General features: G+C 35.3%; 2 protein-coding genes across 2 annotated transcripts; both read left to right on the forward strand.

The window, feature by feature from the left end:
- Positions 1–364: 364 nt before the first annotated feature.
- Positions 365–9,328, forward strand: LOC114725864 (zinc finger protein BRUTUS-like). Its single transcript, XM_028912434.1, has 14 exons — positions 365–856; positions 1,841–2,050; positions 2,559–2,753; positions 2,832–3,190; positions 3,642–3,867; positions 4,104–4,272; positions 4,350–5,573; positions 5,702–5,873; positions 5,947–6,165; positions 6,258–6,395; positions 6,836–7,070; positions 7,164–7,223; positions 7,908–7,979; positions 9,190–9,328. Exons 1-14 carry the CDS (start codon positions 569–571, stop codon positions 9,289–9,291), a joined length of 3,669 nt encoding a protein of 1,222 aa, XP_028768267.1. The 5' UTR covers positions 365–568; the 3' UTR covers positions 9,292–9,328.
- A 5,790-nt stretch (positions 9,329–15,118) lies between these two features.
- On the forward strand, positions 15,119–18,257 carry LOC114725865 (glycosyltransferase BC10-like). The gene is made up of 2 exons (XM_028912435.1): positions 15,119–16,074; positions 17,394–18,257. Exons 1-2 carry the CDS (start codon positions 15,502–15,504, stop codon positions 18,093–18,095), a joined length of 1,275 nt encoding a protein of 424 aa, XP_028768268.1. The 5' UTR covers positions 15,119–15,501; the 3' UTR covers positions 18,096–18,257.
- The last annotated feature ends 242 nt before the right edge of the window (positions 18,258–18,499 follow it).

Raw genomic sequence — 18,499 nt, forward strand, 5'->3', positions numbered from 1 at the left:
ATTTCCTTTTTCAACCTGTGGGTACTAATTAAGTAAATTAAATTTATATTCTAAAGTGATGGGAGTACTGCGCATTACACATTGTTTTAAGAAAAACGAGTAACTCACACAAAGAATGATATTTATTAAAAAAATAAGAGAAAAATAAATAACAACCATAAATTATTATTATTATTATTTGGTAGGTAATATATCAGAAAAAATCTGTCTCGAGTGAAGAGTTATAAATCTAATAGCATTTGGCTTTTTCTCGGAAGGAGAAAGAAAGTGATAATTGGTTCACGTGGAGGAGTGGTGCCACGTGAGCCAACGATATAATGTTCGCTCTCTTCTTTTATCGACGACCAGACAACGAAGCCACTCACTCGTGCTATTCTGCACGCTCTTCTGTCCTCACAGCGACGGAAAAGCTCACAGTAAAGTTGGAGAGAAAAAGAGCACAGCGAGGGAGAGAGAGAGGTGATTATAGAGACGCCGAAACAGTTTCAATGAATCATCGGAAAGATTTTGATGTTTTGGATGCCTGAATCTTAAGTCAATTATATTCTCCCATGGTTCTCTCTCTGTAATGGCGATGCCAGACGGAGCTCTGGCTGTAATAAATGGCACTGTGAACGCGGTTGATTCCTCATCCTCATCTTCCATGACTGGCCTAAAGAAATCGCCTCTGAAATCACCGATTCTGATATTCTCTTTCTTCCATAAAGCTATTCGCTCTGCGCTCGATGGCCTCCATCGAGCCGCCTTGGATTTTGCCACTAACCAGCAAGCTGCTGCCTCTGACATCAAACCCTTGTTCGACCGCTGTCACTTTCTTCGTACCATCTATCAGCATCATTGCAATGCGGAGGATGAGGTGCGTTAGTTAGTGAAGTTGATAGGATTCTTCTTTTTCCTTTTCCAGACTGGGACTGATGATTCTGGTTAAAAAATATATTATGAGTTATCTACCATTGAATGATCATGTATTTACTTTATATTTTACTTTTTGAGGAGTTGTCTACTTTAAGACTTATCTTCATCTTCTTTGTTTGGTAAAGTTCTTCTTCTTCTATTTTTCCTCCTTACTCTCTTTCTTTTGCTCGTGAAAGAGTTTTAGCCATCGGATTGGACTGTTGATAACTTGCTTATGTCTTGTGAGTTATGATATCATGATTATCACAATGCCAGTGTAAACCATATAACACTCATACTAAGCACCGAAAGTTAGCTTTCTGAAAGAGTCTGATGGATTGCTTCTCTGTTTCATTTAAATCTTTTTATATGTGAACGCGCACCAAAATTTTTTTATATTTCCAACTTCCTATGAGTAATGTTATTAGGACCTATCTTCACCTTGAAGCGTTTTTCAGTCATCTTCCTGTACATGTTAAATCAGCTTTTGGTAATATCATCTGTATGGGAGGCAATATTATTGAATACAGATCGAAATGGTGAAACTTTTGAATCGAACAACCGAGAAGGAAAGACCTGAATACTCCTTGATGTTAATCTCAGTGCTAGCATTTCAAATGCAGTGCAATTTTAAAGGAAAAGAAGCAGACAAAATGATAAGGATGCTCTGGAGAGTTTTTTTAATTGGATATCGGATAATTACAAGGTTGAACGCTTAAAATGAGGTCTCTATAAACTCCACTTGCATGCTAATGGTAATTTTTTTTTTTTTTTGGGGGGGGGGGGGACGTCATTTTGATGTGATCACTGGTTCTTTAGATCCAAAATATGGCTAAGAATTACATTAGTATGTCTTGACTTTCTTAAATCTGACATTCTTTATTTTTAAAAGTATAATTACATGGGATTCATCCAATTTGCTATCGTGTTTACTTTGAATTCACAGGTCATATTCCCTGCATTAGATATACGGGTAAAGAATGTTGCGCGGACGTACTTCTTGGAGCATGAGGGAGAGAGTCTTCTTTTTGACCAATTGTTCAGGCTGTTAAATTCAAATTTGCTAGAGGAAGAGGGCTGCCGTAGAGAATTAGCTTCTTGTACTGGTGCCCTTCGAACATCAATTAGCCAGCATATGTTTAAGGAAGAGGAGCAGGTAAATATATGATGATTCTACCGGTATCACTGATTTACCAGACTTTTAGATTTAATGGGTAAACTTGAATGTGATACTCAACATCCAAGGATATTCTTTGCATAATGTCTTGAACTGACCTTTTGCTGTCTCACTGCCTTCAATTAAAGTGTTTGTTTTGCTTGAATATAGCCACACATAGTAAAGTTTAACCAATTGAACAATCTTTTGTTGAAACAGTTCTTTTCTTTTGATGAACCATTTTTGCTTCAGCAGTTGAATAGAGAAATTTTAGTTATGTGACAAACTAACCCATATTTATGGTATATGATATATGGGATGTTATGGACAGTATGCCTTTCCAGATATGATATATGTGAATATCTTTGATATTTATGTTATACATTATTTCCTGTTAGACAATTGCTTTGCATACTGGGGCTGTAACTTTTTTCCCCACCAATCATCGATGTAGATTTTTTGATACCGACTTCTACAAAATCCAATATCCAGTCGTTGCATTGGGCAGGTCTTCCCCTTGGTTATTGAGAACTTTTCATTTAAAGAGCAGGCGTCACTGGTGTGGCAATTTCTTTGCAGCTTACCAGTTAAAATGATGGCAGAATTTCTTCCCTGGCTTGCCTTGTATGTATCATCTGATGAACATCAGGATATGCTTAAGTGCTTGTGCTCAGTAATTCCTGAAGAGAAGCTTCTTCAACAGGTAAGTTATTTGATTGGATGCTGTTGCTTAATGATTGAATCTGAATATTGTTTCAACTTGAATTTTCGGATTGTCAAGGTTGTCTTTGGATGGATGGAAGGGGTGAAGATTAAATGTAGAAGCTGCATAAATGATACCAAGGCTCACTGTGAGAATGTTGGGATGCATGACTTAACCAGTTGTTCTGAAAAGGTGTATTGTGTCTGTGAAACTTCCAAAACTGGAAAAAGGAAATGGATGGAGCTAAGGGTTGATCATACCACCTCTCATTCATCATGCCCTATAGATGAAATATTACTATGGCATAAGGCCATAAAACAAGAGTTGATTGATTTAACTGAGGCTGTTAGGAAGATACAGCTTTCCGGAAAATTTTCTGATTTGTCTGCGTTTAATGGGAGGTTGCACTTTATTACTGAAGTCTGCATCTTTCATAGGTGTGATCTTTATCCTCTTTAGTATAATTTCTATCGTAAGAAAGTTCATAGTTTGGCAGCCTTTTGCATTGTATTAACAATCTTTCGGACTGCATACAAGGAGGGTGAGTCACATAAGTCATAGAAGTCATACCCCCGTCCCACCTCTATTACATGTTTCGGATGATTCAGTGTGTAAATAATATGCGATTTCAGGGATTTCTTTTCCCTCCCTAGCACACTTTGGTAAATTTCCTGTCTCCGAAAGAAAGGCCAGTCTTGCACTTGGGCTCTTGTTACCCAAAAAAAAAAAAAAGGCGAAAAGAAACAAGAAAAAGAAGATGGAAAAGACAAAAATGCACTGAGAGAAAATGATGATGAAACACAATATTATATCATATATCTTTTTTTTTTCCCCGTTAGATCCTCTGCAGTGCCGACGTAATATGTGAGCTTATTTTCTTGGCTGCAGCATTGCTGAGGACAAAGTTATATTCCCTGCTATAGATGCAGAGCTTTCTTTTCTTGACGAACATGCCGATGAGGAACTTCAGTTTGGCAAGCTTAGATCCCTGATGGAAGGAATTCAGAATGCTGAAGCCAACTCTCCATCTACTGAGGATTACATGAAGTTGAGGTCTCACACTGAACAAATAAAGGCCACCATACTGAAGCACTTTGACAATGAGGAAGCCCAGGTGAGCTCATCTCTCTTTTAAAAGTGACCAACAATTCTGCCTGCTATTTCGAATGGGGTCTAAATCAGCCAGACGTTCTCTATGCTTCGATGTCTTTCTGTCTAAACTCTAAAGAACCAAGATGGTTCGCCAGAACTTTATATGTGTTTCAATTCAGCATCAAGGCATTATTAGTATTGTGATTGGGCACATCTTGCTGTCATTATGATCTATCTAACAACATCTCATGCTGATAGGTTCTACCGCTTGCACGGAAACATTTTAGCCCCCAACGACAACGAGAATTACTTTATGAAAGTTTGCGCTTAATGCCTTTGAAATTGATCGAATCTGTAATACCGTGGCTGGTCGGATTTCTCAGTGAAGAAGAAGCGAAGTTATTTCTACTGAATATGTATATGGCAGGTGTAGTGTTTTCCCATCCTCAAATAATATGTTTAAGTCTCTGTTCTGCTTCTAACTTTCAGAGTTATCTAGTGCAGCCCCAACAACAGATTACGCATTAATTACACTGTTTTCTGGTTGGGCATGCAAGACAAAATCCAGGAACGATGGTTCCTTTTCAAGTAAAACAGGTTTGTGTTCTGCAAGGAAACTATCGGATGTAGAAAATAATAGCCCATCATTCTGCCTCTGTGTTCCTTCATTCAGTCCCGAGAATAAATACTCATCCATTCAGCAAGATGATTCACGTGGAAGTAGTGGACCAGTCAAATATGGAAAGCTAGAACTGAGGGATAATGATGTGTCTTCCCACGCTGGAACTAAAGAATCTTTTACGTCACCTGATAATCAGATTTGCTGTGTCCCTGGATTAGGGGTAAATGCAAGTCATCTGGGCGCGAATTCATTTGTCCCTGCAAAATCTCTGCGATCCTTGTCTAATGGTTCTGTGCCTTCCCTGAACTCTAGTCTATTTGTCTGGGAAACAGATATAGTCTCTGCTGACAATGGGTTCAAAACGCGACCCATTGATAACATATTTAAATTTCATAAAGCCATTTGTAAAGACTTGGAGCATATAGATGTCGAATCTGGAAAATTATTTGACTGTGATGAAAATTTCCTGAGAAGGTTCACCGGTAGATTTCGCTTGTTGTGGGGTTTGTACAGAGCTCATAGCAATGCTGAGGATGATATAGTATTTCCAGCATTAGAATCAAAAGAAACTCTTCATAATGTGAGCCACTCCTACACTTTGGACCATAAGCAGGAAGAGAAGTTATTTGTAGATATTTCATTTGGACTCTCAGAGCTAACTCAATTACATGAATCCTTGAATAATAAGAATTCATCTGACCATATTACCAGCTTCTACTCTGATTATTCTGGTTGCTCTGATACCATACAAAAATACAATGAGCTAGTTACAAAGATTCAGGGCATGTGCAAGTCTATCAGAGTAACGCTAGATCAACATATCTTTCGTGAGGAACTTGAATTATGGCCACTATTTGACGTTCATTTTTCTGTGGAAGAACAGGATAAAATTGTTGGTCGTATAATTGGTACTACTGGGGCAGAGGTTCTTCAATCAATGCTGCCATGGGTAACTTCTGCTCTCTCACAAGAGGAGCAAAACAAAATGATGGACACATGGAAGCAGGCTACCAAAAATACCATGTTCAAAGAGTGGCTTAATGAATGGTGGGAAGGACCCACTTCAATTTCAAACGCATCCACATCTAGTGACCGTGTTTCACTAGGTTAGCTACTATTTCCAGCATTTGTGATCTCTACAGTGAATCCCCTGTTGTATTTGTTTTCAAGATCAAACTTAAATGTTGCTATATGTTTGAATTTTTTGTAATGTCTTCTGCTTTTAATAATTTAGGTGCTGATGCCTTTGACAATTTGGATCAGAATCTTCAAGCTTTCAGGCCCGGGTGGAAAGATATATTCAGGATGAACCAGAATGAACTGGAGTCAGAAATTAGAAAAGTTTCTCGAGATTCAACTCTTGATCCAAGAAGGAAATCCTATCTCATTCAAAATCTATTGACTAGGTCCGTTTCTTTAATATTTTATGAACCTCTAAGTTCCATTTCGCTGTTTTAATGCATTGTTTGGCTATCTTAGTCGCTGGATAGCTTCTCAGCAGAAGTCATCTAAAGCAACAACAGATGAATTTGGAAATGGAGATTTACTTGAAAGATCACCTTCCTTTCATGATCCAGAGAACAAAATCTTTGGTTGTGAGCATTACAGAAGAAATTGTAAACTCCTTGCTGCTTGCTGTGGAAAGCTATTCTCCTGCAGGTTTTGCCATGACAAAGTCAGTGACCATTCCATGGATAGGTAATTTTGCACGCGCGCATCTGCGCACACTCATTTTCTCTTTTTGACCTAGTTTTCTAGCATATATAAACTATATAGTAATGTGCTTGCAGGAAGGCTACAACTGAGATGATGTGCATGTGCTGCCTGCAATTGCAGCCAATTGGACCAGTTTGTGCAGCTCCTTCTTGTGGTGGTCTGTCAATGGCAAAGTACTACTGTAGTATTTGCAAGTTTTTTGATGATGAAAGGTATTTATTTGATTTCTATACTACCTTTCTCTCTTCTCTTCCCTTAAATTGTCCAGGGGTAGGACCCAGTAACTTTAACAGTAAGAGGATTGACTCTTTTGTTTTTTTTTTTTGGTGGTGAACTTAAAGCAACCTCAAAAGTAAAAGGGTTGATTCACCTCAGGAAGGATCTCCACAGAACAACTTCATCATGTTGCTTGTTTCTATGTTTTGTATATGTTGTTGCAAATCTGCGTTTTATTATTTGCAAATTTACCAAGTCTCATGTTTTACAGAACCCCAAACTGACAATAGAAGAATTTGTTCTTCTTTTTGTTAAATTGGGTTAAAGTCCTCCTATATTCATCCTGAATTCTATAAGAATTTCAGAAACTGAGTTCAGTTCTTTGTTAATGGTCTTGCATCGTCTGCGATACTACTAAAAATATGATTTTTTGCAGGTCAGTTTACCATTGCCCTTTCTGCAATATATGCCGTCTGGGGAAAGGACTCGGTGTTGATTCCTTCCATTGCATGCAATGTAATTGTTGCTTGTCAATGCAATTAGTTGACCACCAGTGCCAGGAAAAAAGCTTAGAAACAAACTGCCCCATCTGCTGTGATTTTTTGTTCACATCTAGTACATCTGTCAGAGCTCTTCCTTGTGGCCATTTCATGCATTCCACTTGCTTTCAGGTCATTGTCATCTTTTGATTCTTTCCTTTTTCAGATCCTGGAATGCAATTGTGGATAGACATGATAAATTCTACATTTGTCCCCTCTTTTCAGGCATATACTTGTAGTCACTACACCTGTCCAATTTGTCGCAAATCTTTGGGAGACATGGCAGTAAGAGATACACCCTCTTTCATATAAAACTTCATAATTCTTTTATGTCATGGTTCTTTTGGGCAGCATCAATATGATGCTGTACTTTCTTCCCCTTTACTCCGCATTCAAATCTTTATTCAGTCATCTTTATCCGTTCAAGTAGCTGAAATTCTCACCATGAGCATCAAAAGTATTTGGATAGTAGCAATTCCTCGATGAGAATTTGACTTGATGGATGTTCTATAATGGGCAGATAATAATCACATTACACTCTACATGGGATATTGACTCAACTGAGTACACTAGTACAAGGACTTCAAAATTGAATTAACAGAAGCCATAAGTAAAACATGATGTTAAAATGTTGAATAACGAACATTTGTAAAACATAAGCAACCCATCTTTATGATCAGTTGTTGTTTCCATAATTCATTTCCAGTTGTTTAAAAAATTAATCCGATGGGAACGACAATTATTATTCGTCAGAAAATACGTACTCGTTCTAGGCGGAAGCACTTAAAACTGACCAAAGATAGTGGAGATTTCATTACGTATTTATGTTTTAACTTTAATATTAGAACAATATGCCAAACATGAAGCATATTATCAGCTTCCTGTAACCTTTTGAGGAAGACTTTATTCATCATCTGCCAACAACAGTGAGTTTTGTAAACTTAATTTTGCTTCAATGACCATTTTCAGGTTTATTTTGGCATGCTTGATGCTCTGTTGGCTTCTGAGGAACTCCCTGAGGAATATCAGAATCGCCGTCAGGTAAAATATATTAACAGTGATGCCCCTCCCACAGAGCCACGTAAATTACCTTTAGCTTTCAAAGGCTACACTCGCTATTTTGATAATGAAAAATTACATCAACACAGCTTAAGATTACAAACCATTGCCATCAACTGTCAAAGCTGACGGTTCCATTCCCGATTGTGAGCATGGGGATTAAATTTCAGTGCAAGTTAAACATATTATCTTCTTAGATACAGTGTTGAGATTCCAAAACTATGTTCTCGTATTATTTTTCACAGCCAATAATTATAAGGCATTGAGAGATATGTTAACAGAAGAATTTAATACCCATTGGAATATTAAATTATATAAAATTATTAACCATTTTTCAATTGCATATACTGTTTATAGAATATTGTTAACCATACCCTGCTACTTGCAATTACACACAGAAGTTTTCAAAATGAAAATTACTTAAATCCTATTTGAGATAAGCTATATTGAAAAATAGATTAAATGTATTAGTTATATTATCTATTAAAAATGACATGTTAGAATTACTTAATTACAAAACTTTAATATTATCTTTGGGCCTTAATATAAGAGTTAGATAACTAATTTAAAAAAATTAATTAAGTTGGTTAATTATAAAATATATGTGTTGATTTTTTTAGAATATTTTGTACGTGGGAACTATTTCTTAGTGGGAACTTTTTATAATCAATGGGATTTGAGAGATAAAATGAATGGAGGTTTTGTATTTAGGACTAAATCTAATTCTCAACTAGCTCTTATATTAAGGACCTAAGATAGTATATGATTTTGCTATTCAATAAGTTAGAAAAGTGATATATAAAGGATAAATTACAATATCCTGAGCCTCTCTAATAATTTTGTCTTAGGCCCCAATACTTCTTCGCACAGCCCTGGGTAGACAGCTATGGTAATTTTGGCATTCGACTATCTTTTTCAAAGATACAAGAAATTTAGTGGAACAGACACCTGAGGCTGGAATTTGGCCACGTAAATAATTCTGTTTATAGTTTTGTTAGAAAATGTCACTAGCACCCTTGTTAGTTTGTTACAATTTATATAGATCAGAGGATGCTAACTGATACATCTAAATCAAAGTCAAACATGATCCCGGTCAGATAACGTGCGAGATAGAGAGAAATGAAGAGGACCAATTCGTTGGTTCCATTTAAGAATGGAAATCAATTTGATACATCTGATCTTGTTTTGCCAGGATATACTATGTAATGATTGCGATAAGAAAGGGACTGCACCATTCCATTGGCTATACCATAAGTGTGGGTTATGCGGATCTTATAATACAAGGGTGATTTAAGGTGACTCAAGCTTCGACTGCTCTATCCCTAGCTCCTTGTGGTAACTCTGCCACAAGGTGACTTCCCTAGTTTTCAAGGCTGGTTATCCAAGAAGCGGTGATAAGTGCTCACCCCATTTTCCGATTGGGTGAAGTTAATTGATTTCTCTTTTGTATCAGTTAACAGATGCCAAGTGCCATTCATTTCATCCTCTGGTGAAACTGATGGTGTATTTGGCATCGTAGCTTTCTCCTTCATTGCCTAACGGAAATGAATGTGCTGATATGATGTAGACGTATACATAATTTTGTAATGTAGTTTTTCATACGATGAATCCAACATCTGGTTCAATCAGATGACTTTTGGGATACAGCTGTGTTGCAGCCATGTATTGCAGATGCAATTAGAATACTATGCCAGGAAAATGTTGGAAATTAAAGGAAGGGTAAGGATCGCTAAAATTAATGCGAAAAAAATAAAAATAGAGGACATTGTGCTGGCCATGGATTTATGAACGGTCGACTTTTGCTTTTCAATGAAGATTTTTTCCCCTCTGTAAATGATAAAACTATTCATGAGTCTTCACCCAGAGCTTTTATATGAGTTGATGTGATTATTTCATACGTCTTGATCTTACACCACCCCTGTTCGTAATTAAATTAAATTCTGATAAAGATTAGTAGCGCAAAGGTGCATTTAACTTCCTAATGTGCATCTAGCATTTTATTCTTTTCTATGATGCGTTCACCACTTTGATTTTATTTTTTAGGTACATCCAGCACTGAGATCTTTATGATGCTAAATATAAGGGGGAAAAAAAATACCATCAGGGTGTTAGATGCATGTGAGAAATAAAATTAGAGTGCCGGTTGCATCTAAGAAATAAAATTAGGATGCTGGCTGAACTTTTACCTAGGTTTGTATGATAGAGGATATGGTGTGCTTTGTCCCCATTTGAAGCGCAAGGTTTTATGAGCCTTAGCTTACTACATCATTTATACAGCATTATAAAATCCATACTATATTAGCATTCTGCCACTCAACGCTTGACACAACTGGAATCCAGAATATAGGTGCTTATTTGGCGTTACCTATCATAAGTATATTAAAGTAAGTTGAGATAAAATTTTTTTTATATACTTATCTCATGTACCATAAATCACGATTGAAAAATTATTTTTAAAGGCTTGAATGCCCATTTCAAATAATGGACATTCTTGCCTCACACACAGAAAAAGTCCACTTTTTCGCGCACATCTTGCCCCAATTGGTTCACTTGATTTTTTTTGGCCAAAGCATAATACTTTAAGAATTTCAAAGTGAAGCCCTTTCCCCTCCTCTTGGAAATTGGTTGTCATTTGATAGAGTATTAGTTTTATACTTAGATTGCATCGTAATCATCAAGGCATGGCTCCATATGCCATATCGTTTTGTGTCTCTGGTATTTCAAAAAGACAGTTAAGCAACATGACCATTATTAAGCTTTGTTTGTCTTTGCACAATCTCTAATATTCAAGGTTTTTGTAAAACAAGGGTATGTGCCACAAAGAAAACGACAATCATCAATTTCAGCAAACTTTATGACGATAGCTCTGGATCATTTACAGCTATTCCATATTTTCAATCTTTTTTTCCCTTAAAATAGCATAATTTCTGAATGTTTACGGAGCTGAAATCCTGCCTTGTGTATAAAATCAGAGAATTGTTGAGCACGGATATACAACTTGTTGACTTATTCCATTACATGGGTGGCTTGCCAAATTTCTGGTAAACTTTGTACACGATTTCTGTGGAGAAACATTGCATCGTAATCTGCGGGAAAAGAATTAATTTCTGGTAATAAACCAGTCGGCGTGATCTAATGATGAGGGTTGTAATTTGTTAAAATGTTTCAGAATAATCAATCATTGACAATTGGAAAGTCTGTGGGTATGTGTTGGAGACTTTTCATATTAAAACATTTGCCGTTAAATTCTGGTAAGTCAATAACAGAAAGGAGGAAACCTAAATGCATGGAAGTCTTCAATTGTGGGAAAACACTAATAATCATTCTTGATCTTTACCGTCACGTTGTCATTCTTCTTCACGGATCGCCACTCCAACGATTCATATGAAAAAGGCGAGCCTTTTTTTTTTTTTTCAGGCTTAATAAATTAAATAATTGTCGTGTTTTTTTATTCTTTGTAAACCTTTAAGGGATAATTAATCTGCAAGTCCTTATAGTTTCAATCAATTTTGAATCAGGTCCCTATAATTTTTTTCCTTTTTATCAGGTCCTTATACTTTCACCTGTTTTTAATTAGGTTCTTGCATTTATTTTTCTTTTTATCAAGTCCTTATAATTTTACTAAATTTTAATCAAGTCCATATAGTTTTAATTTTTATTTATTAATTAAGTATAAAATTAATTAAATAGATTAATACTAAAATATAAAATATTAGTAATGAAATTAAATTAATAATTATTTAATAAAAATAAGTAATATAATTAATAATTCAGGAAATTTTTTTAGAACAATTAATATTCTTTTGCTGGTAAAATTATTATAATAATTTATGAAAAAATTAGTAAAAAAATCTCTGTTTGAAATTTTAATGGCTAGAAGGACCTGATTTGTGTAAGTGCAAGTATGATCCGTGTGTGTAACAAATCAAGTCCTGGCCAATTAAAATTTCAAACATGGATTTTTTTTTTTACCAATTTTCCCATAATTCATTGTTTTTATAATATATTGTTTATAAAATAATAGTAAATAATATATACTATTTTATGTTTATAGAATAATACTATTAGAAGTTATAAAATAAAGAATAAAAAATTCAGGGACTTAATTAAAAATAAGGTGAACTTATAAGGACTTGATAAAAAGAAAAATAAATACAAGGACCGAATTAAAAACAGGTGAAAGTATAAGGACCTGATAAAAAGGAAAAAAACTATAGGGACTTGATTCAAAATTGGTTGAAATTATAAGGACTTGCGGATTAATTAACCCAACCTTTAATTATATTTATTTATTTATAATTTTGTCATTTTATAAAAATATATATTTTTAAAAAATCAAAGTCATATCTATATGTAGTTGTTAACTTGTTATGTTATGCAAGTAGTAGATATAAAGAAATTTTGGTCACAAAATAATTGTAACTTGTATGTATTTTAACAAATACAAATAATATTTTATGCTATAGTTATCTTCTCTCTCTGTGTGTGTGTGTGTGTGTATATATATATATATATAAATATATTTATCTAAATGTTTTCAATTGCTATTTAATGATATCATTTTGTATCAAAGTTAAATTTTAATGCATCAAGCAGTTAAAAGTTAAAGATGATTTGATTGGAACAGAAAACTGCTTTGGATTAAAATAAACCTTGAAAAGTCAATGATATTTTGAGAGTAATTATTTTCTGCAAAAGAAACTCTCTGGATGATTTACTTCAACAAAAACTATTTCGATACACCAGAACGAACGAATTAACAAAGAACAGCTTGAGTCCAAAAAAAAAAAAAGAACAGCCGTCATTGTTTTTTTTTTTTTGGGAAAAATGATCAAATAATAATATTAATAAAAACGAATAATATTATAAGTACATTACCAACAATGAAAAAGTAGAAAGGAATTTATAAAACACCGAATGAGAAGTAGGAACAGCCATCATTGTTCCCTTGACAAATGATAACAATAATTACTATGGTTCTTAATATAAAACTTATCTAACTAATTTGACTAGATTAAGAAAGTTAGGTAAGTTAGTTAATTATAAAAAATATGACAAGTTTTTTTTTAAAAATATCATAATTATCTTTCTCAATATCCTCATTCCTTCTCCTAATTTATTATGATCAAGCTAGGAAGTATTAATAAGGATAGTTTAAGTAAAATTGATAAATATGATAAATAGATATAATATTTAGGATTAACGACAACTCAACAATTATGACTTATATTAAAAAATGAAGAAGTAATACACATATACACACATATTTATTCATGTATATTGTATATAAAATTTCTGAAATCTCATAGGTGGCAACGAAAGTTTTTGTCTTGCATTTCTGATCATTGTCTCAACTTGTTCACTTGAAAGTTACATCTAAATAACACCTTTCTCCTTCGGTTTCCAGTCGAAATAAATAAATAACAAAACTATGTAATTATATATTATTTTCATTTTGATTTTCTTTCTCCTTACCCTTTATCTTGTTCTTTGAAATCGTCAGAACAAGGAATTTTGAATAAGAATATTAAATAAAGGTAAGTCCTGCTGTTAATTGTCATGTGTCGTTGAATTTTACAATAGCCGAACTTCCCAAGAATGTTTAAGCGACAAAAGCCAAGCCTCATTATTTTATTACCAATAGACCTTTTAATTATTCTCTGTTTAATTGTTTTCATTTGCCTCTTTTTTTTTGTTTCCCATGGTCACTATGCTCTTTGTTTTCTTCTCGTTGTCCTGGATTGTTGACCCCTCTTGCTATATTAATCATTGATTATCATTTAAGAAAGATTTAAAAGTCCGATGCTGGTTGAGATACTGATCAAAGATTTATAGTTGTTTTGAAAAATACTAATATAATTTTTTTTTTCAAATACGTAAAAATTAAAAGAAACTGTATTTGGTTTTCAATTAAAATTGCATAAATTTCTCTTCTAATTTTTAAATATACACGTTCATCATTTGAAGCAAAACGTTTGTAGATTTTAGTCTGATTTTTTCTGCATGAAAAAACCTTCCTTAGTCTATAACTTCATTACCCCTCCGGCCCCAAATATAGAATGTAATAGAAAGTTTTGATTTTGTTTTAAATGTGAGATTTTAATTCACTTTATCTTCAATTGCTATTAATAAGAAGGTCTTCATCAGAAAATAGTTTTAAATGCAAATACTTAAAAAGATATTTTAAAAATCAACACACATTTTAACAAATTATTAATTTAACTAATTTTCTTAATCTTTATAAATTAGTTATTTAATTTTTATATTTAGCAACTGGAGTAGTACGTATTTTCTTGAAACTAAAAATGCTCCAAATGAATTGTATAGAAAAAGCTTTAAATTTGAGGGAAAGAGCTTTGTAAGAAATTTTACGAAAAAAAAGGAATTTATAAGAAAAAAGTACTCATAATATAAATTAAAAAAAATCTTTTAACTATAAATCTCTTCAATTTCTACTGCCGCTCATACAATTTTCTGTTACATTTCAGCTTATTACTAATTAGCAAATGGCTTTTAAAATAAGTTTAAAATTTTAATCTTTTAATCTGCAAACAAATCTTTGCAGTTCTAGATCTCTCAATCCTTTTCCTCTTTTCCATGACAATCCCTTGACCTGAGGTTTCCAATTCCATCAGTCACATCATTTTCCCCATGTTAATCTTGATTGGTAGAGAATTAATTAGAAAATTACCGAATTCTGGATTGAAAAAGTCTTCTTCAGGATGCTTCCATCTTCACGTGTTCTTCTAGCAAATGCCACTTGTTTGGCGGAAAAAGCGTCTTCTGTCCCCAGGAATTGAATTATTGAAGGAGTACCAGAAAAACGAGTAACCAAACACGTCTTAACAAGGAGGCTGGGCTGGCGGCTTCTCGTAACTTAGTCGACGTCGTTACATAACTTTCAACGGTCATAAACTCCGCAAAAAACGTCAACGTCGTTTTGGATATTCCTCCTAGCAGAACCAGTAACAAGGCGGCACCAGATCAACAACAACAAACCAATGCGTTTTCTTTGAAGTTTCAGCGAAAATAATAATGATCTAACTTTATTTGATCACGAATATATAAGGGAACACACGCGCACATACACACATCCGTTTCTCTCTCTCTCTGACTATTTGCGTGTGTTTTCTTGTAACCGAAACAACGAGGTATATAATCAAAGCCAACGAAACCGAGTTCTGGGTTGGCTAAAGTTTGATCTTTCTGAAGAATCTGTTGTTATTTCAGCAGATTAAAGCTGATATTCAAAGTGGGTATCGAAGATTATCATCTTCCTCACCTTCTTGAGGATTTGAATCTCTCTCTATCTCTCTGTTGGTAATCCTTACTTCATATAGATTTGTTCTGTTTTCGTCTTTCATGACTTGATGAGCATATACGGATATCATATCAAGTATTGCTGATAAGATAATCTTTCGGAGCCTCTGCTAGATCGCAAATCATAGCACAAGAACAAAGGAATTGATCTTCATTTTGCAGTTTTCTTTTTGTTGGGGCAGAAATGAAGAGCCAAAACAATCAATACCCAGTACAATCATCAGTTTCAAAGCTTTTCAATGTTCACAACCACCGGGTTCGTCTTCTTCCCCACTTGCTCCTTCTGGGCTGTGGAATAACCCTAGGGATTATCATCAGCTTCTACCTTCAGAACTGCAACTTCAGTGTGGAGTTCACTCGGTTCTCAATCTCTTCATCCTCATCACCAAGGATATTAGCTCCCGTGCCAATATCTCAGAGACCACAACCAGAAATGCCTAATGTTCCCGCCTCTAAGTCTAACAGTAGTTCCTTGAAGGAGTATCTTAAGCCTCCTGTGGTCATGCACGACATGAACGATAAGGAGCTTCTATGGAGGGCTTCGATGTCTCCTAGGATCGCGGATTACCCTTTCCAACGTGTTCCTAAAGTCGCCTTCTTGTTCTTAACAAAAGGTCCTGTGCATTTGGCTCCTCTGTGGGAGATGTTCTTCAAGGGACATGAAGGCTATTACTCAATCTATGTCCATTCAAACCCGTCTTACAATGGATCCGACCCCGAGAGCCCGGTGTTCCATGGCCGCAGAATTCCTAGCAAGGTCAGTTTGTTTCTCCTTCATTACTTTCATTTAATGATATGGTTAATAAATTGACTTGGACTTGGAAAATTAGCGATATGAGAATGTGAATGTCCTTTGTTTTGAAATCATGACTTTATTAAACCTATGTAAAACATAACTACGTCCTTATTTGTAGGCACACTAGCTAGTTGATTTTATCTATAAGTGGGAACAGAGTAGGAGAAAACCAATGACGAGGCCATGAGAGTAGAGAAAGCAGAACAAAACAGAGGAAGACGCTAATTGCTTTATATTATATTATAATCTCACATGAACACGATCATAGATTTAGTGTCCAGTTAAAGTCAATAATGACAAACCGAAAACAATATTTTCAATAATGGCAGTCATCTGTACTATCTTTGCCTTAATCTGAATCGCGACAATAAGCTTATATTCATTTTATTCGCATTTTTGAGTTCATTTTCCTTTTTTAATATTATTCACATCAGCTATGCATTTGTTTTATTGTATTCAAATTGTTTCTCTAATATCTGTAATAGAACGAAGGAATAATCAAGAGGCTAAGAATAGGCTTAAGCAGAATAGATAACCCCCCGGGGGGGGAGAAAACAGAGGAAGACAACAAAGGATTCATAATTTCATACAGGGTTCATAAATTTACAGTCTATACGCAATTTACCCTTACACATTCAAAGTCAAGAAATATAGCTATGGTCAAAATGGTAAGCTAGAAAGATATATGTATGCAGGTATTTTTCAAGAAAGCAAATTCCATTTCGGTGGTCCAACATGCAATAGCAAGAAAAAAACAGAGGCCTATCCTCTTTGTGAACTGAACTTCTTCTGTTGATTAGTACGACAGTCACATTGATCATCACGTTCATCTCCATCAACTGGTCCTATCCCATATGCTACGTTTAATCTCATTAGATCTGCCTCAGGGCTGTGTGTCCCACGTGTATCTCCAAGCATGGTAGGTAGCTCGTGAGGCCCAAAACAACAGCTTTTTGACCAAAACATTCCCAAGGTCGTCAACCTGCAATTCCTAACATTGGTTCCTAGGTTATATTTCATTTCCTTTTTGCATTTTGCCTCTATAAGAAAAGGAAGCTCAGCAAAGCTCGGACATTTCAACGAAAGAGATACTTCAATTTCCTTCGCTTATAGCTTCTGACAATTTCTTCTTAAAAATATCATTATTTCGCATGTTTTTGTGGGACCTCTCCATAGCTACATGACGCTTTTATAATTAGTTAGTTTACCTAATAAGCTGGGCCTGGGTCAACCAAAATCAACACCGACTAACACTTTCATCTTCATCACTTGTGAAACAGAAAGTTCAATGGGGCAACGTCAACATGATCGAAGCTGAACGGCGGCTGCTGGCGAACGCCCTCCTCGACATCTCCAACCAGCGATTCGTCCTCTTGTCGGAATCCTGCATTCCTCTGTTCAACTTCTCCACTGTCTACTCCTACCTCATCAACTCCAAGCAGAATTATGTCATGGCCTACGACGACCCTAGCTGGGTGGGTCGTGGCCGTTACCGTCCCAGGATGCTCCCACGTGTGTCCCTCCGACAATGGAGAAAAGGGTCACAATGGTTCGAAATGGACAGAAACCTGGCACTGGAGGTTGCGTCGGACAGAGTGTACTTCCCTCTGTTTCAGAAGTATTGTAATGGTGATTGTTACGCGGATGAGCATTACTTGCCTACGTTCGTGAGCATCAATTTCTACGACGGGAATTCGAATAGGTCGTTGACTTGGGTTGACTGGTCCAAGGGTGGGCCCCATCCGACCCGGTTCTCGAGGGACGAGGTGACTCCTGGGTTGTTGGAGAGGTTGAGGAACAAGAAGTGCAAGTATAATGGGGGTCAAGAAACCAACGCGTGCTTCTTGTTTGCTAGAAAGTTCTCGCCTTCTAGTTTGCCCAAGCTTCTCACTATTGCTCCTAGGGTTATGCATTTCTCAAATACTCATGGTCAACATCCGAATGCTTTCCATTGGAGCAATAATTTAAGAAAACTGAAGTGACCTGGGAGCGCTTCTTTGAAAGAAATCATTTGATTTATTCTTTCCATCATTCTTTTTCTTTTTCTTTCTCTTTCCGTCATTTTCTTCTTCTCATCCCTTCCCTAGATGAGAAAAGAAAAAGAGATACAGGATGACGAGACATAAACCCGAATTTCTTGGAGCTGTTTGTAGTTCTTGCACTGAATTTCGTGTTTTTGTATAAAACCTCACAGGTGGATCTTGGAAGTGAATTTTAATGTGGTACTCTGGACCATTTGTCCTACTAATTAGACAATAAAAGTTAGATGCCTCAAACCATAAGGCAGATCAAGAACTTCGAATTTCGAATATCTATTCCTTGCTTCTTTAATGGTTAGAAAAAAAAAAAAAAGAAACTTCACATTAAAGCTAGCAACTTTGGCTAT

Source organism: Neltuma alba, unplaced genomic scaffold (assembly GCF_004799145.2).
Source record: "Neltuma alba isolate B1F8T4 unplaced genomic scaffold, ASM479914v2 tig00012285_pilon, whole genome shotgun sequence".
Classification (NCBI taxonomy): Eukaryota; Viridiplantae; Streptophyta; class Magnoliopsida; order Fabales; family Fabaceae; genus Neltuma; species Neltuma alba.